Below are 20029 nucleotides of genomic sequence, written 5' to 3' on the forward strand. Positions count from 1 at the left end.
TTATTTATTTCATTTAATTTCAATTTTTTTCATATTTATAAATATTTACATTTCTATACATTGTTAGGTTTTAAATTTTAGCACTCTTGCATGTTAAGCACTTTGAGCTGTGTTTTATGTATGAAAGGTGCTCTACAAAATTAAGATTATTATTATTATTATTATTATTATTATAACGGCATTTAAAAATATTTGCAAACGCGGCTGTTCTCGGCTTCCGTACTTGACTGTAACTAAAACTCTTGAACACTATGTTTTGTTTTTTTTGCTCTAAAGTTTGTTTGTCTTCTCAGAGGGAGAAGAGACTTCATGGACACGAGGACACGGAGGACAGAAAGCCTCCAGTCAGAGTTTCGTCTCTGAGGAGAAAACCGTCTGACCCAAAGACCTCGCGCTCCTCCTTGTCGTCCTCCTCGTCCTCCTCCATCGTCCGTCGCCTCAGCAGCGGCAGGAGGACTGACAGGACCATCAGATCCATGCTGGACACCAGGACGCCCAGTCTCACACCTCCTGCCAGTCCTCCACCCAGCCCGTCCCTCCACCCAGACTCCAGGAGACATCTCAGTGTGAGCAGGAGGAGACAGGAGACAAAGGAGAACACCAGCAGTCCTCCTGCCAGTCCCGTTCTCACGGTGACGCCCTGGAGGAGTCGAACCAGCCAATCAGATGCTCCCCTCAGAGTATCACCTGACTCCTCCTCATCAAAACGTCCTCCGTCACCTCCACCCTTCATCTCCTCCTCACCTCCTGAGGGACTCCGTCGTCCCAGGTCCAAACCTCCTCTGGCTCCAAAGCCTAGGATCCCTCCGACGTATGCTCGCCAATCCGAGACCCCGGAGAAACCCGCTACATCACCTGACTCACCTCCACCAATCAGAGAGCTCGCTGCTCCCACTGAACCTCCACCTCCACCAATCAGAGAGCTCGCCGCTCCCACTGAACCTCCACCTCCACCAATCAGAGAGCTCGCCGCTCCCACTGAACCTCCACCTCCACCAATCAGAGAGCTCGCTGCTCCCACTGAACCTCCACCTCCACCAATCAGAGAGCTCGCTGCTCCCACTGAACCTCCACCTCCACCAATCAGAGAGCTCGCTGCTCCCACTGAACCTCCACCTCCACCAATCAGAGAGCTCGCCGTTCCCACTGAACCTCCTCCCGTTGCAGAAATACGTTATCCTCCTGAATCGCCACCATCTCGGACAAGGAAGGCGCTCCACAACGAGCCTCCTGATTCTCCACCTCCTGCTGAACAGGTGACTCCACCTGACTCCCCAACTGCTCCACCAATCACAGAGCAGGATGCCGGATCAGCAGACCTCGCTCCTCCAACACGAGAGCTGCCTCCGTCTCCTTCACTGCGACACGGGAAGCTGGAAGATCTACCGGAGGAAGACGCCAGCTCCACGCCGGAGGTAAAACTCACCGCCATGACGTCATTATTACTGAACGCTGATTGACTGCTGCTCTCTGACTTACTTGTGGTGTTGCTAGGTAACAGCAGAGCAGCCAATCAGGATGGAGGGGATGCTGGAGATCAAACTGAAACAAGGAGGAAACAAGGTGAGAAACAACAGACAGGACAGAGAAGATTTTAAAGTGACTTTACAGTCAGTCGAAAGAGAGACTTTTATTTTGAAACTTCATGAACACAAAGAGACAAGAAGCGGCTTCAAGTTAAAACGGAGCGAGTCAAATTTTATTTTAAGGAGTTTAATTTAATCTTTGAGCTCCAGAATCAGCAACAGTTTTGTTGACGAGGAGGTTTGAATATTGTCACACAGATGTGTTCAGGGCAGGACTCTTTTTAACCCTCTGAAGTGTCGGACAGATCCGACAATGTTCACCAACGTTACAACAATTTCCCATTTTATGGAGAAACATCAAAATGTTAGGTCACGCCACGGAAAAACAGTAAAAGCTTTGCGTGGACCTTTGATAACTTTTGATCAGCAAGGGGTTAGTTTGAAAACACCACATTTGAACTCGAAGTACGAGGCCCGAAATCGCCAAAAATCAGCACAAAATTCAAAATGGCTGACTTCCTGTTGGGTTTGGGGGGCGGGTTCAAGAGGCTTTTTTGTGCATTTGGGGATGATACATAAGCATACCGATTTCCGATAACATCGGTTGAACTGGGCGCTGGAGCTACACGTTAGGCGGCACCATGGAGCCATTTTGCCACGTCTGTTTCCAAAACCAGCGTGAGTTTTTGGGCATGTTTAGGCCTCCAAAAATGCGATTCATTGGGAAGAAAAATAATAATTCCTTGCAATCCAAAAGGCTCCTTGCACAGTTCGTGGTCGAGCCCTAAATACTTACCGTAACGTAATTAGTGACTCTGAAACAGCAGCATGTCACGGTACTTAGTTACAGACTAATGTAATGTGATTACAGTAGAGTGCTAGTGATTGGCTGACAGGCGTGTCTCCTCTCTGTGATTGGCTGCTGCAGGAGCACTGGGAGGAGGTGTTTGCTGTTCTGGAGGGAGGGACGCTCAGCCTGTTTAAAGACAGAGCAGCTGCTGCAGAGGTACCGAAAACACTCAAAACATCAAACTGAAGCACCGAAAACTTCAGAAAAGTTGTGCGAGTTTCTTGTGTGTAATCAGATTTTTCTTCTGTTGATAACCTTTTGCATAATTCATTTTATATTATTTATATGTTATTATTATTTTATCTTCTAAATGTATTTTTTGTAGCTGTTGACGTGACATGGCTCTGAAGTGTCGATGTATAATTTATTGTTTATAACATAAACTTTAAATTTTGTTCATGTGGGAACCTTAAACCTGATGCAGCATCAGAGTGTTATATTTACTGATGGATATATGAATTTTAAATTTGAAAAAATAGTGCACACAAAACCAAAGGCTTGTTCTTGAGTGATTTATTTCATGTTAAAACAGAACATAAGAGACTTTTAAGTATTCAAAGAGAAGATTTTATTTAATACAGAAAGATTCCCCAGTGTAATGTCTTCAGTCACACTATAATAATCTCAATAATGAAACCCGTGTGTGTGTGTGTGTGTGTGTGTGTGTGTGTGTGTGTGTGTGTGTGTCCACAGAGGACCTCCAGGTGGCCTCCTATCAGCATGGATGGCTCGGTGTGCAGAGAGAACGTTTTCTACAGGAGGAAGGAGAACACTTTCAAACTCATGTGAGTGACAACAGCCTTTTCTTTTTCCTTCAGTGACTTTAAAGTTAGAATTTATTCATGGTTTTTTTTTGCATGTATGAATTGTGAATATTCCAGTAAAATATGGAAGATACTTGACGTGTTTACAGTGATGGAAATATTCAAACAGACTGCATGTTTTATGGATGCATCGTTCCCTCACAAATATGAACTGTATCATGCAGCATCAGCTGCATAATAATAACACATTGCTCCAAAATTCACACTTTATTATTATTATTATTACAGACACAGCATTTTTATGAACACCAGAATAAAATAGAAATGTAAATATGGCGAGTTAGCAGGACTGATAATTTAGATCAGTGGTCTCTTGGCAGGTAACAGAGAATAGACATTTTAAGAAAGAAATTTATATGTTACGTTCTTATATACTGGTGTTGTTTTCTACTGTGATAATCTCACAGCGACTGTAACGAACTGCAGACCACCACCCCTTCCCACGGATCAATAAAGTTTTTCCGATTCTGAAAGAAAAAGTCAAAAAGAAAGAAAAAAAATACAGAGGGCAAAGGAAGCAATGTAAACTGTATAACATAAAGTGCATGGAGCAAAGTGCTTTATCTATGTGCAAGGTGTAAAATTCAACAAATGTTTGGTATCCAAAAAAAAAAATGTTCTGCAGATTTGAACAAACACACACATATTCACAACATGCTGTATTGAGGTCGACGAGAGTTTGTGACATTTTGAAAATTGGGTTCTGTGAATCCAAATGCATGTATAATTTTCATGCTGAAAAAAACTCATGTTGTGGGTCTGTGTGTCATGTTGTGTGTCTGTGTGTGTCACCTTGTGTGTTTGTGTGTGTTACGTTGTGTGTTTGCGTGTGTCAGACTGCAGGATGGCAGTCAGTACCTGTTTGCAGCGTCCAGCAGAGAACAGCAGCTGCTTTGGGTGAAGAAGCTCCAGAACGGCCCCGAATCTGCCAGCAGCGACTCTGACGACTCAGGGTAGGCACACACACACACACACACACACACACACACACACACACACACACACACACACACACACACACACACACACGTTTCATCCTAAACTTAGAGCTGTGGATTGAATTTTAGACTCGGTGTGTTTACAGATTCAGTGGAAACGTGTGAGAACGAGACTTGTTTTTATGGGTTGAAAATGTTTCAACTTGAGCATAAATGTTTATCGCAGGTTTTCTGGATTTATTCATGAGTGTTGGAGAAAAGTTGAGAAACTGGGTTAAAAAAGAGTCTGAGGCCTGAGACGAATCCGAGTCTGTTTATCGGATGTTTGTCTGACAGCTCAGTCAGCCGGTAAATTTGTGTCGTTAATGAGAGATGGGTTCTGTAAGTTTGGACAGGAATTATCATCGAGTAATGTGAAAAGTTTCACCTGTAACGGCTTCGCTGAGATGCGGTCCTGTGTTTCTGTACGTTTACAGAAGAAATGGTTCTTTAAGCTTGTGTTTACAGAAACATTTCTTTCCTTAAAAGCAGCTTCTTTGCTACAAAGTTGTTTTACTCTGAGCTTTGACGCTTGTTTCCACCTCTGCTGCTCTCTCTCCTTATCCTCACCTGTGCTCACTTTTCCATTCATATAAACAGATAGATATAATATATATATATGTATAAGATGGGAAATACAATCAAATATTTGTTTAAAACCCTTTTTTGTCCTAAAACATGGGAAGAAGGTATTGAACAATAAAAGACAACAAATAAAAGTAGAGATTAGCAAGAAATCTTTAAAAACTACACAAAAACTACATAAAATACCGGAAAATTTGCCAAATAAAAAATCCAAACAAACAGCAACAAGAGAGAAAATTAAAAAACAAACAAGAGATTTAAAAAAAAAACCTCCTAAAAATCAGAATAATTTTTTTCATCTTTCTTGTTTTCTCTGCCAGTGTTATTGTCTTCTTTGTTGCTCGCGGTTTCACTAAAATGAACTGAATGATTGAAATGTGGAGAATCTTACCAAGCTAATGATGTGGACGGCATGTCTGTATTGACAGAAGTTTTAACATTTAAACATAGTGAGCGGTAAAAAGCGTGTGATCTCCGCGTCACCCATGCATGATTCAGCCGTCTGTAACACCTGTGCCCATCATGTGCTTCACCGGCCACACTGACCTGCACTGACACCTGTGGTGAATCTTACTCACACAGGTAGAAGACAGGTTCATTTTTTGTTCTTAATACGTCTTTGGAATAGAAGGATGATTTGATTAAAATCAGCGTCTGCTATGACAATTATAACTGGTTGCTGCTGATGGCATCATATAATACTCTTGTGTCCTGTCAGCTCTGAACAAGGTCTGTCTATCCAGTGCAACAGCTTGATGCAGGATGTTAGGGGTTAACATGTCTCTTGGTAGAGGAACAGCTCTCGGTCAGTCGGGTCAGCCTCGCCCTGATGCTGGCTCTCCTCCCTCTCTTCCTTTTTCGCTTTCGTTTCTCCCCTCTGGTCTGACTGGCCGCTCGGCGTATGCTGTTGGTGGGGATCCTCTCTTGGTCTGCTGCATTCAGTCCAAACCCCACACAACTTTTCCAGATGTTGTGCTTCTCTCCCGTAAAAAAGTCATGCTTCAGCAGAATGGGCCATGGAGTCGGAAAAATAGAGCAAAAGCAAAAAAGTAGCGAAAAGATTTTAGGAGCTCCTGGCTGCTGCCATTGTCGTGACAATTCAGGTCAGATGATTTCTGCATCCCTTGCTCATGTGGCTAACCTTTAATTATCCAAAACAGATTTCTTTTTCTCTCATGAATTCAATTTTCTACCTTTTGAGAAATGTTTTCGAGCTTGAGCATTTCGATAATGGATAGGACCTTTCACAATAAAGGCAGGGCTCGGAGGGCTCCTGAGCTGTGACGGGTTGCATTGGCATCTTGTGGGCGTTAAAGAGTTACTCAATGGTCGGTAGCTGCAATGGTTGTTGCAAAACTGCTTCCTTTAATGTTGCTTTTGGGTACCAGCTTGCTCTGATTTGCAGAATTGTAGCATGTGTGTGTGAATGTGTGTGTGATGGCTGAATGTATAAAGGTAGATATTTTTTAGTCATTTTTTAAACAGTCATAATACGTCTTTTTGAGTTGAGGAGTCTGAAGCGGCTCTGCAGTCTGCTGTGTGACTTGTAGTGTGAAAGCGCTTCGTGTGGTCGACATCAACGCGTGGTGACATTAATCTGTGAGCTGCTGATCGTGGAGATCTTCTGTGTGTGCAGCGTTCATGTTTTCAATATTTGCATGTTTGAAGCGTTGTCAGCTGTTACTGCACAGCTGTAACTGCACAGCTGTTACTGCACAGCTGTAACTGCACAGCTGTAACTGCACAGCTGTACAGCCGTGGGGTGGTAATTGTAGTTTTGTTTTGTTTTTGTTCTAAATGTTAAAAAGCTCTTAATATTTTCACGAAACTGAATTGATGAAAATGTGTCTGATGCCTCAAACTCATAAAGAGTTCAAACACTTTGTGGCTTTGAGAGCAACTTTTTTTCTGTTTTTATCAGAATAAAAACAGGAATGAGGAAAATATTTTAATCTCATTGCCAACTTCAGATTCGCTGAGCTGTGATTTTGTTGCAGATCTAAAAAATAATTACGTTTAATTCATCAATATTTTTTAATTTCACTCGTGCTTTGACTGAATTTCTCCTGAAAGAAGAAGAATTTAAATTCTCGTGATGATTTTGCGGCATGAACACGGACACAGAAACTTCGTCTGTCGACGGCTGAAGTGTTTGATGGAGTTTCAGACCGAACAGTTTCCTTCAAGCGGCGTCAGGTAATTTGAGTTTTTGGCTCTCACCTGTTCAAACTGTGCACGGCGGGGACACGGGGCATCTCTCAGGTGGGCGCCAGGCCGCAGAAATGAAACGTTTTTTCCTTTGATGAGATTCTTTGACCAAGCGAATTACATTCAGCGGGTGCACAATGGTGGCAAACACACGGTGGTTCGGGGCGACGCCGCGGCTGCCTCCAGCTGTGAATCTGCTTCAGTCTGCAGCCGAGAGGAAGCTGCAGCTCTGCAGAGGAAACGAGTCAGAGGAGACATGAATACACTTTCTGCATGTTTATTTCATGTGTTTAGGACTATAAAAAGGAGACGTTTTTGGCCTCTGCAGCAGTTTGTGTCACTTTATCTTTGTAAAATAACTTTAAAGCTGCAGCTGTGAGCCGATTAATCAATTAATCAATCAACAGAAAACTAAACGGCAACTGTTATGATAGTTGAATCATTATTTTAATCATTTTCTGTAAAAAAAACCAAACATTTTTCTGCTTTCAGCTCCTTAAACGTGAAGATTTTCAGCTTTTCTTTGCTGTGCACGAGAACAAACTCAGTGTCTTTGGTTTTGGATTGTTGGTTAAAAAAACAGAAGACAAATTTTAAGAAATATTTTTCACAATTATTTGACATTTTGTTGCCAAATAGATTCATTGATTAATTGATTGTTGATTAAATTAAACATTTAATTAATTTTATTATTTATTTACAGTTTATGTTTTTTAGCGTTTATCAGGGTATCTGTGTCATCCTTTAAAAGTCTAACATGCCTGAAATAGATTTTTTTAAAATATATAATAGGATTTTAAGCTCCAGTGTTGTTTTGTCAGAAATGGAGTATGATTTAATAATTGTGTTTTCTTTAGTGTAAATCAGCTGACAGTAGGAGTTGCTGTGTTTTCGTGACTTTAGAATGAGACGTTTATATATTTATTCATACTGGCTTTGTGCACGTTCGGTTCTCTGACGTCACCTTTTTTCGGTTCAGGAGAGCGTCGTCGGTCAACCTGAGTCTGGAGAAGTTGGCCGAAGCTCCGGACGATTCCAACAAACCGGCGGACAGCAGAGCTGAGAGCCTGGAGAGACAATCGTCCACAGAGGGACAGCCTCCCCCCAAACCCCCCCACACGTACTACAACAAGCACCGCTACCCCGAGGACGGGGAGGCCGGAGCCGCAGGTAGTTTAACCCTTCAGATACCGGCCGCCGCAGCTCGATGTTTGCATCGTCTTTTTTAAAATAAAAGCTGCAACATTCGGTCACCTCACATTAACCCTTTAACAGCTGCGTCGACATCAGATTTCTTGAGCTGTGTTCAGACTCTTTTACGAGTATTTAAATCTCTGAAACTGAGAAAATTGGCTCAATTTCTTTAAAAAAAATTTTAAAAGGAAAAAAGGGAAAAAACTAAATGAGTAAAAAGAAATCTGCAAAAAATAAATTAATTAAAAGATGACAAGAAAATGATAATTCTCTTAATTATACAGAAAAGAAAAAAATGTGTTTTTTGCACTTTATCGAATTAATTTTGAGTTTTTTGGCTTGTTTGTTTTTGACTTTTCTCTCCCTGATTTTCAGGGAATGTTCTTACTTTTTCCGGGTTAACTGACCTTACGTGCCGCGCAAACTTGGTGTTTTGCCGAAATTGTGACAGAATTTTCCCAAAAACTTCTCCGTGGCTGCAGGAGATGTTTCTCATACTTCTGTACACATATCGATCTGAAATAAAACCCAAAACAGCTCCATCGTTCCCTCTGTGTGCAGCAGGAAGCTGCGGCTCGTCTCTTCACTTTCATCACGTTGTTCGCTCACGATGACATCACTGCGCTCCGTTAGCCGCCGCGCAAAATCGCACGATGAAATCATCACAACGCCTGCTCATAAAACTCAGCAAATCTCCAAAACGACATGATGAACAAACGTCAGGTCACTCACGGTTTGTTTAGAAATACTTTATAAAAACTTAATATTTCTACATTTAAAACGTTTTTGGATCAATATGTTTTCTTTTTTAATTTTGTAAAAGTGGATTAAAAAAACATCTGATTTTAAACCTTTTTTTTATTATTTATTTATCCGTGAAAAATGAAAACTCTGGTGATTTTATAGATGCAAACACATATATATATAGAGACATAAAGAAAATAAGGTGACATACAGAGCCTAAACTTAAATATATATATAAATATTATATAAACATATAAGTATATATACCTCGTCACGCTCTGTTTATAGACAATTCAGATGTTAACATTTTGCAGTTATTGTCACTTAAATTAACACAACTACTGATTGTTGTTTAGAAATATATGTGAAATACGAAAGAAAGAAATACTACTAATACTACTACTACTAATAATAATAATGCATATTTTGAAAAATAAGTAATAAATAGGTGATAAGATTAAAAATGAATAAAAATAAAATAAGTAAATACATGTCACTACTTTTGACTTTTCTAACCTTTGAGCTCAAGCTGTTCAGATTTTAATGCTTTTAATGTTATTCATGTCGTGAACTTTAATGTTGTGTATTTTTTTATGATCTTTTTTTATTTTCGTAGAGTTACCTTGAAAAGCTCTCTATAGATAAAAAGTATTATTATTAATGTATTTATGGTTATTGTTCTCTGTGAGCGTGACTAAATCCGTGTTACTCCTCTGCAGGTTCTCTGAGACGTCAGACGCTGCCTCCCTCCGTGCCTCCCCCTCCTCCCCCCGCCGTCACCCCGCAGCTGTCAGACGACGGCAGCAGCAAGTCGAGGAGGAGCGTTTTCCGAAAATTTTTCACTAAGAAGTAAAACTTTACTGATGTATCTGCGTTTACGGCTCAGAGCAGGAATTCATGAGAGGCGTGAAAGTGAAAATAATTTGACTCAAAGTGCCTCCGAAAAAAACGAAACCAGTGCTGAAACCTTAAAAAACCGAAAACTCTGAGCGACACTAAAATCTGACCAGCTGATTTTTCCCGAATAAGCTTGGAAATCAATGACCTTGAAAAAATAAATCAAATATCGCTACAAATCTAAATTTCTGTTTACTTTATATCAAAATTTAGCTGTTTAGTTCATTTTTTAACCCTTTAGGGTCTGCTTTAATATCACACACGCTCATATCGCTCTGCACACAAAAAGCGCTTTTCAAAATAAAACTTTAAAAAATATCATACATTAATATTATTTTCTACTTTCATTGAGTTAATTTTTTAAGCAACATCATAAATATTATTAATTTTTTATCATTTTATCCCTTTAAATGCCAGGTTTTTGTCATGATGTCACAAAAAATGAATTATTTTCAATATTCCCGTGCAGAGCAGATTTTTGTCGGGTTTTATTTTTGCTTCTTGTTTTTTTCAGCTGTGGGATCAAAAATGTCAGTTTGAATGGGTTTCAATGGAGCATTTTTGGACCTGAACAGTCTGAATGTAACTATTTAGTTTCCACAGTGTATTTTAGACTTATTGTAGGAGCTGAGCTGCAAATTCACTGATTACACTCAGATACACAATCTGGACTAAAAATGAAGATAAAAGGCAATAAGCAACTTGGTAAGAAATGTTCAACAAGCTGCAAAAAATTAGTATATTTAGAAAAATATTTTTAATTTAGAGGAATACTTTTTAAAAAACTTGGGAAAATGTTTGGGGAGAAAAAGCTAAAATATTTATAATTATCATAATTACATATTTAAAATTATGCTACAAAATTATAACTAGAAAAAATAAAATTAAAAAAATATTTTTAAAAAATTATAAAACTTTTTTTTTATTTTATTTTTTTTTACTAATTTTCATGTAATTGTCTTAAACGTAACCCTTTTTAGTAATTTATTTTTTCTTTTTCTTTTTTTTCCCATTATATATGTGTGTGTGTGTGTGTGTGTGTGTGTTTTCCCCATTCCTCCTTTTGTTCTAATGTTTTTAAAAGAAATCAAACACATTTTTTTCAGATTTCAGAGGACAGGAGATCAGTTTTCTGTAACGATGAAGATTGTAAAATGAGAACAGGATCAGTATGTAGATTAATAAAGTGACTGTAGGTGTGTTTTATTATTTAGTGTGAAGTCGCTCTGCTGGTGTTTCGGATCTCAAACCGTCTGAAGTGACTCCATCTGAAGAGTTCGGCTCTCCACCTTTTGAAAAGTGATCGGCAGCAAATCAATTCAGGCAAATTTGTCACATTTGGAGGCAGAAAAGGTTCGTCGAGGCGTCGACGGAGCGCCAACGCGCTGAACTTCGCCTTAATGACTCCGCGTTTCTGGAAACAAACTCCATTTATTTATTAATGAGCAACAAATCCAAACATGTTCGCACTCATCGCCGCCTCCTTTCAGTCCGATCAATGAGCCAATCATTAAAAATAATGAGTCCGATTAAGACGTCGGAGTTCAAACGCTTCATTCAGGTTTCGGGGAAATTAAAGCCCATTGAGGTGATTGAGAGAGAGTCATTCGCGCCGACTGAATCCCAAAACACGTGACGTCACTGTTTCATCAGCTGATTTTTGATGAAATCTCTGTATTTGTGTGTGAGCTGATCGTGGTTTGATTGATTATGTTTCCATTGATGAGCTCGTTGATGTCATTGAGCTGCACTGAATGTTTTATTAAATATTTCCACATTTCAGCGCCGGCTTCCTGCTTCGTGTTTTGTCCTCTCGGAGCGGATCCGAGCACGCTGTGTTCAAACACGTTATCGAGTTATTGATCCGCCGCGCGGCCGTCCGCTGACTGCATTTCCCTCTCGGTGATGCAGAGGTCAAAGGTCGGCCGTGCAAAATAGATCGTGTCAAACACAGCGAGTGGGCTTGTCTTATATTTACATTATTCATTTTTTCCTCTGAGCGCCCAACTTAACTTTCATGTAGTCGAACAAAATTCGGTGGTCGTATTTATCTCGTCAACCTGAACCCAACAGGAAGGCCGCTTCCAGAGATCGTAGTTTTCAAACTCCTCCTGAGATTTTTGGATAAGTAGCAGCTCTGCATCGATACAACCCGACTCTGTTTACAGAGAATATACAGAAAACTTTAAAGACATACCGAGGACATAAATAAAAACTGAACCAATGATTTTCAAATCTCTTTTGACCTATATTCAACTGATTACAGTACAGAGAGAAAACACATAAAACATATTTAAATATTCAGACTTCCGTTAAGTATACAGAAAACTTTCTTTAAAAAGTTACAGAGAACTGTCTTTAAAAATATACAGAAAACTTTATTAAAATATGTACAATAAAATTCCTTAAAAATATGCAGAAAACTTGCTTTAAAAAATATAGAAAACTTTCCTTAAATAAACAGAAACCATTCTTAAAAAATATACTGAGAACTTTCTTTAAAAAAAAACAACCAAACTTTCTTTGAAAATATACAGAAAACTTTAGAAATATAATGAAAATGGTCTTTAAAACATAGAGAACTTCCTTAAATATAAAGAAAACTTCTAAAAAAAAAAAGATACAGAAAACTTTCTTACAATTATAGGAATAGGAAACTTTAAAAAATATATATAGATATAAACCTTTCTGCAGAAAAAAACTGAAAGCTGTCCTTAAATATTTAAAATACACTTAAAAATATACCAAAAACTCTATTTAAAAACTATACAGAAAACTTAATTTAAAAATACACAGAAAACTGTCTTAAAAATATGCCAGAAACTTTATTCAAAAACGTTAAAAAAAAAAAAAAACTGTCTTAAAAAACGTTCTGAGAAAAAAACTTCTTTAAAGATATACCAACAACTTTCCTAAAAAATAAAACATACAGCAAACTTTCCTTAAATATACAGAAAACATTCTTTAAAAAAATGCAGAAAACATTCCTTAAATATGCAGATAACTTTCTTTTAATATATATATATACATTACATAAAACTATACAGAAAACCTTAAAATTATACAAAAAACTTTCTTAAAAAAAATAAACCAAAAACTTTCTTAAAATATGTACAAACTAAAAAATTACACACACAAAAACTTCTGAGACATGCTGAAAATTTAATTTACAAAATATACAGAAAACGTTTATAAATATACAGAGAACTTTCTTAAAATGTATGCATAAAAAATATTTAGCACTTTACAGAAAACTTTAGAAATATACCAAAAAAAATATTTATGAAAAAATATACCAAGAACTTTATTAATTTTAATTTACTATTATTATATACAAAAACAAACTTTAAAGACATACTGAGAATTTTCTTACAAAATATTTAGAAGACTTTCTTTAAAAAGAAACTTTCTCTAAAAAGAATGTTCTTTAAAAATATACATAAAACTTAAACAATACATACAACTCTAAGAATACAAATAAAACTTTCTTTAAAATATACTGAGGACTTAAACAAAATAAACAGAATTTCTTCTTTTAAAAAAATACTGAAAAGTGTCTTTATAAGTTTGCATAAAATTTTCTCAAAAAATATGCAAAAAAAAAAACTTTCTTAAGAAATATACAGAATACTTTCTTTAAAAAGGTTTTTCTAAAAATATACCAAGAATTTGCTCAGGTTTGAAAAGGTTAAATATAATATGAAAAATCAATTTAAGTCACTTAGTTTTCTGCATGATAGATAAGAGTAAAATAATGCGCGCGCGCGTGCGTGCGTGTGTGTGTGTGTGTGTGTGTGTGTGTGTGTGTGTAGTTGCTGGTATAGTCCTCACGGTGTCGCTGTCGGTGCAGTAATGGTGCTCCGGTGCTCCGGTGCTCCCGGTCCGTGTCTGCGGGCTCCAGCCGGCAGATTGTCCGCCTCAGCGGTTTGTTTCCAGCGCTTGACATTGATTGAACCATTAACCCCGCGGCGCCGCGCTGATAATGATTTTCTGCTTGTTTCTGAGCTGCCGGAACTTTGTTCTTCTTCTTCTCCTCTTTTCTCTCCGCGGCTTCACGCGCATTTCTTCGCTTTTTATTTCAGCGCGCGAGGCCGTTTGACCCACACGCGCTTACGTTGTCAAGTTTAAGAGATGCAAAATTAAGTTTAGCAACTTCTGCATCAACACGTGCTGCTTTTAAAACGAAAAAAAACACTTTAACTCGTGAAACACACCTTTAAATAAATAAATAAAAATATTAAAAAGAGAAACTCATCACAATATCAGAAATTAATATATAATAAAAGTTTTACTGCGATTATTACGACAAAATCGTGCTAAACTTTCCGAATGTATTGAAAAAATCTTAAATATTATATATAGTGTTATAATAGGTTATATTTTGTGTTTTATATTTTCATTGAAACGCGTAATTTAATTTACAAATGATCTCAAATAAATAAAAGTCGCTCGAGCTCATAATGTGATGACTGTAGTGTTTGTGTTTGGATTAAAGAAATAAAGAAAAAAAAAACAAAATTATATTAATAAGCATCAGCTTCACTGGAAAGCAAAACAAGTTTATTTTTACTCAAAAGCTTTTTAATAAACATTTGATTTCTCCGCCAATATATCGTGAGTTAAACAGAAACTTTAAGGTCTTGAGTTAATCCGTTTTGTTTTAAATTTCCCTTAAATAACCTCCGTGTTGAAAATAATCCTTATATTTCTCCAATCGTACTAATATTATTATTTCAGTATTTCCACACTAATATTATTTTATTTAAAAAGCCCATTCATCGTATTTCTGTTAAAACTATTCTTTAATTATAAAAGCAAACGGAGAGTTTAATTATTAAACTTACATTTATTAAAATTATTAAAAATGAAACTCTAAACTGTCGCATAAAAATAACAAGAAAACTGTAAATGTATTCAATGTGTTGTTAAAATTATCAATAAATCCCGCAGCTTTTAGTAAACTGGGCCACAAAACTCGCATTATATTCAAAGCCGTTTTATTTTTATGTAAATATTTCCTCCTTTTATGATATATTTTTTCACTCGTGGATAAGAAACCGTAATCCTTCGTTTTGTTTTAATTTAACTGATTTTTTTGACTTAAAAAACATTCACATTTAAATATACTTACTCTTTGACCTCAACAATAAACGGAGATTGTATTTCTGAAGATTAAATGTGAGAAAATGAAAACATTTTTGTTAAAAAAAAACGCAAAATAACTTTTTTTTCAGTTTGTTTTAGAGACAAAATCTCAAAATAACTGTTTTGTTTTGTTTTGTTTTAGTGAGAAACTCTTTTAATGTTCAGCCACCCTGCAGAAGTTCAACACGCTGAATATAAATACATAAATACATGAATAAATATATAAATACTCTGCAGCAGCTGAAGTTTTATTCTGCAGAAAATAAACAACAAATACAAAACTGTAGGCTGTGATTTCCTTTCCTCCTTCATGAAGCCTCCCCGTCTGTCCAGCGCTGCATTGACACGCTGAACTGGTTAAACTGGGATTTTTTCTGTCTGTGCAGCAGCAGAAATCAGAGCGGTTTGTCTCTGATCTCCCGCTGATTTCTTTTCTCTGCGCCGCCGTGAGCTGAATAACGAAGCGCGAATCAGACGGAGGCCTGGAGGGACAAAAAAAATGTGTCCAGCATCGCAGAGACGGAGCGGAGACAGACAAAATGATGGACAGTCAGAGAATGGATTAAGGGAAATATAAAACTTACTTTTGTTATAAACAACATTAATGCATTTCAAACAGTCAGAGGTCCTTTAAGGGAAAAGTAGCTATAACTTAACAAAAATATACATATACAAAAATATATTTAAATATTTATCTCATAGAAAAGATGGAAAGAAAAAAAGGTTGTGCAGCTGCAGTTTTACTGTCTTAAAAGTTAAATAAGTCAAATTGGAGTTTTTTCCCTCCATTAATTTAAAAAAATGTTTGTTTTTGATGATTTCTGATTCTGATTTCTTTGTTTTGGTGAAATGGAAAAAATAAAATAATAATTAAATTAAGTAGAAACCTGAGACACAAGAACAAGCAGTCGATGAAAACGTTACAGAGTGGATGTAAATGATATTTGCGTCGGTGCAGTTCCTGTTTCGGCCGCTGGGAGGCGCCCTCAGTCCTCCTCTGGGCTTCCTCCTCCTCCTCCTCTTCTTCTGTTCTGCTGTTGATCCCTCTGATTTATTTGCTCACAACTTCCCTCTGAGTCCTAAAGCCAATAATAATAACAGAGCGGCTGTTTACATGCAGCCGGCGTGTTGAGAAATCACTCCGAGACCGTGTGTTCAAACACTCACACGCCCAGGAAACACGTTCTGCAGATTAACCGCTGCCTCCGTGCCTTCAGCCCTTAACGCAGGTTTAAGGGAACACAACAGAGCAGGGGTCAAAGGTCACAGGTGACAGCAGGATTGAGGCTCTGGTTTCTCTTAAAAGTTCCCAATAAATGTAAAAAAACGAAAACATTAAAATACGAAGAGGAAGAGTCCCCTTAAAACCCTCTAAAGAGTCCCAGAATTTCCTTGATTCCCTGTAACCCCTTAAGATCCCAGCAAACCCTTTAAGATCCCACTTGGCAACAAATTAAAGCCCTTTAAATATCCTGAAACCATTTCAAGGCAGCTGGGATCCTAGTGAGTCCCCTTATTAACCCAACAAAACCCTTAAAGAAGCCCTGAAACTCCCTTAATAACGTCTGGAACCTCCTTCACAGTCTGCAGAACCCTTTAGAAAGCCCCTTAATAACCTGTTAGACTCTCAGACTTGTTGACCCATAAGATTCATTGTCACCTCCTTAAAAACATGAGGAAACCCTTAATAAAACCTTTAGAGGAACCACAGGAACCCCCCTTAATAACCCATAGTCCCCTTTAGGTAGCTTTAGAACATCCTCAAAACCCCTGAAGGTGACTGCAAACCAACCAAGATCCACCAGCCACCTCCTTAAGAACGTAAGAAAAACCTTAAAATAAGCTGGAACCCCAATGAGTCCCCTCAAAACCCCAAATAAAGCCCCTAAAGAATCCTTGAAACTCCCTCAAAAACTCATAGAACCCCCTTTACAATCTGCAGAACCCTTTAGGAACCCCATAGGGACCCCATAGGAACTTATGTATACCCCTCACATCTATTAAAAGTCCACAGGAACCCCCACACCCCAAAACATCCTTAAAACCCCCAAAGGTGACTACAAACCCACCAAGATCCACCTGCCACCTCCTTAAGAACATTAAAAAAAAATAAATTCATTTGGAACCCTAATGAGTCCCCTAATAGGCCAGCAAAGCCCCTAAAAAATCCCTGAAACTCCTTCAATAACTCCAGGAACCTCCTTAAAAATCTGTAGAACCCTTTTGGAACCTCAGAGGAGCTTAAAAGTCTCCCAGGACTAACAAGAACCCCCATACAAACCCAAGGAACCCCTTAAAGGCCACTAGAACTCCTTTAAAGTTTCGCAATCCCCATAATAAGGCTGTAGACTCTCTTAGACTTTGTTGACTCCCCTTACAACCCTAACCCTAACCCACTTGCCACCTCCTTAAGAATGTCAGGAAACCTTTAAGGCTTACTGAGATTCTAGAGGAACCATAGGAACCCCTTAGTGGCCCAAAGTACCCTTTACATAGCTTTAAAACATCCATCCACCTGCCACCTCCTTAAGAATGTAAGAAAACCCTTAAAAGTAGCTGAACCCCAATGAGTCCCCTCAGCAATCCCAATAAAGCCCCTAAAGAATCTTTGAAACTCCTTTAAAAAGCACATTATAATATTAAATTTGCCTTAAGAAACTCTTAACCTGTTGAGAACTCCTAGAACAACTTAAAAAATCCCTTAAAGTCAACAATAACCCCTTAAGAACTTACAAATGCTCAATCGCCTTAAAAAATTGTTGACATTTTACAGATACTGACATTTTAGATTTTGGTGGTCATAGGTCAAAGGTCAAGGTCAAGATTAGACACAAATGTTTAAGCGGACGCATTGATGAGCTGATTAGGTTCTGGTGGTGAAAGTGATATCTCAAGAATACCTTGAGGGAATTTCTTCAAATTTGGCACAAACATCCACTTGGTATCAGCGCTGAACAGATTTAAATCTGGTGGACAAAGGTCAAAGGTCAGGATCACGGTGACAGTGACGGTGACCTCATAAAACATGTTTTTGGCCATGTCTCAAGTATTAAAGAGCTCAGATTTCACACAAATATCTAATAGGATATAATGAAGAAGTTCTGGCATTTTGTATCTAAAAGGTCAAAGGTCGACTTCACTGTGACATCATATTTTCGAGAAATTTCATTGGTTCATGGAGGTACACAACCATGTGGTGTTGTTTCCATTTGTAAATATTTAGTGTCTCCTTGGCTTCTTTTTTTGGTCTTTTTGAGTCTCTTGACATTTGACATTTTACAAGTGAAGACCAGGGGCCTCCTGACACTGTGGCCCCTGTGGCCCCTGTGGCCCCTGTGGCCCCTGTGGCCTCTGTGGCCTCTGTGGTCTCTGTGGCCTCTGTGGCCTCTGTGGTCTCTGTGGCCCCTGTGGCCTTTGTGGTCTCTGTGGTCTCTGTGGCCCCTGTGGTTTCTGTGGTCTCTGTGGCCCCTGTGGCCCCTGTGGACTCTGTGGTCTCTGTGGCCCCTGTGGCCCCTGTGGTCTCTGTGTTCTCTGTGGTCTCTGTGGCCCCTGTGGTCTCTGTGGCCCCTGTGGTCTCTGTGGCCCCTGTGGCCCCTGTGGTCTCTGTGGCCCCTGTGGTTTCTGTGGCCCCTGTGGCCCCTGTGGACTCTGTGGTCTCTGTGGCCCCTGTGGCCCCTGTGGACTCTGTGGTCTCTGTGCCCCCTGTGGCCCCTGTGGTCTCTGTGGTCTCTGTGGCCCCTGTGGCCCCTGTGGACTCTGTGGTCTCTGTGCCCCCTGTGGCCCCTGTGGTCTCTGTGGCCCCTGTGGCCCCTGTGGCCCCTGTGGACTCTGTGGTCTCTGTGGCCCCTGTGGTCTCTGTGGCCCCTGTGGCCCCTGTGGTCTCTGTGGCCCCTGTGGTCTCTGTGGTCTCTGTGGTCTCTGTGGTCTCTGTGGCCCCTGTGGTCTCTGTGGCCCCTGTGGTCTCTGTGGCCCCTGTGGACTCTGTGGTCTCTGTGGCCCCTGTGGTCTCTGTGGTCTCTGTGGCCCCTGTGGTCTCTGTGGCCCCTGTGGTCTCTGTGGTCTCTGTGGCCCCTGTGGTCTCTGTGGCCCCTGTGGCCCCTGTGGTCTCTGTGGCCCCTGTGGTTTCTGTGGTCTCTGTGGCCCCTGTGGCCCCTGTGGTCTCTGTGGCCCCTGTGGTCTCTGTGGCCCCTGTGGTCTCTGTGGCCCCTGTGGTTTCTGTGGTCTCTGTGGCCCCTGTGGCCCCTGTGGTCTGTGCAGTAAACCGTCATCACTTTCTTGTGCTGCATTGTGAGCTTTCACAAGTATTTTATCCATTGATTTATCCGTGATTATTGGATTTATTACATATATTTATTGGATTTCTGTAGCAGAAAACAGTGAAAATCATCCACGTTTGGTGGTTAAAATGCAGCTGGAGACACGGCCGGTTTTGTTTTCGTTTGTCTCTTAAGGTCACTTTAGAAATGATGATACGTGTGAAACGTACAAATGTGACAGATTTTGCAGAAACGTACAATAACAGCATTTTCTGCTGCAGATTCAGCTGAAATCATCTCAGCAAACCTCTGAAATCTCTTCAGACTTCCTGATCAGTTTGTCGCTGAGCTTCGCTGATCGATATCTGCTGAATAAAACCTGCTTCACGTTCTGTCTGAGCGGAGAAAAACAGCAGATGTTCTGCAGGAGCGAAAACTAACCGTCTGTTTCACATCTGGATCGAACATTTCCGCCAGAAACCAAAACTTTTAAACCTTGTAAAACACTTTTATTATCGGATCTGAGACGCGCGTCGGGTTGATTAAACGTGGCAGGTAAAATTATCACCCGTTGGTGTAAACGTGACGGGATGAATGAATGAAAAGCCCGAACAGATGTTTGGATAAAAGCCATGAAAACAGAATAAATCTCCGCTGGATGAGATGTTAATTGTGACAGAGGTCAGAGGTCGCCTTCATGTTTCTTTCTCCCTGATTGAATTAAAAAAATCATCTTTTCTGCTCAAACACAAATATGCATCCTGTAGGAAAAGCAGAAAGTTTTCACAGTTATAATTACATTTTTTAAATTTTATTTCTTCCA

General features: G+C 39.3%; 1 protein-coding gene across 3 annotated transcripts in view; it reads left to right on the plus strand.

The window, feature by feature from the left end:
* Positions 1-11587, plus strand: part of sptbn5 (spectrin, beta, non-erythrocytic 5) — a 76084-nt gene extending 64497 nt beyond the window's left edge. For all 3 annotated transcript variants that reach the window (XM_088087149.1, XM_088087148.1, XM_088087150.1), the window contains 7 exons: positions 294-1415; positions 1495-1563; positions 2455-2532; positions 3070-3161; positions 4037-4153; positions 7950-8140; positions 9628-11587. In XM_088087149.1, coding sequence (XP_087943275.1) covers positions 294-1415; positions 1495-1563; positions 2455-2532; positions 3070-3161; positions 4037-4153; positions 7950-8140; positions 9628-9761 — 1803 coding nt within the window. In that variant the 3' untranslated portion in view covers positions 9762-11587. The remainder of the gene's footprint in view (positions 1-293; positions 1416-1494; positions 1564-2454; positions 2533-3069; positions 3162-4036; positions 4154-7949; positions 8141-9627) is intronic.
* Positions 11588-20029: the final 8442 nt, after the last annotated feature.

This window comes from Plectropomus leopardus, chromosome 14, assembly GCF_026936395.1.
Source record: "Plectropomus leopardus strain MGB_pleo_1.0 chromosome 14, ASM2693639v1, whole genome shotgun sequence".
NCBI lineage: Eukaryota > Metazoa > Chordata > Actinopteri > Perciformes > Serranidae > Plectropomus > Plectropomus leopardus.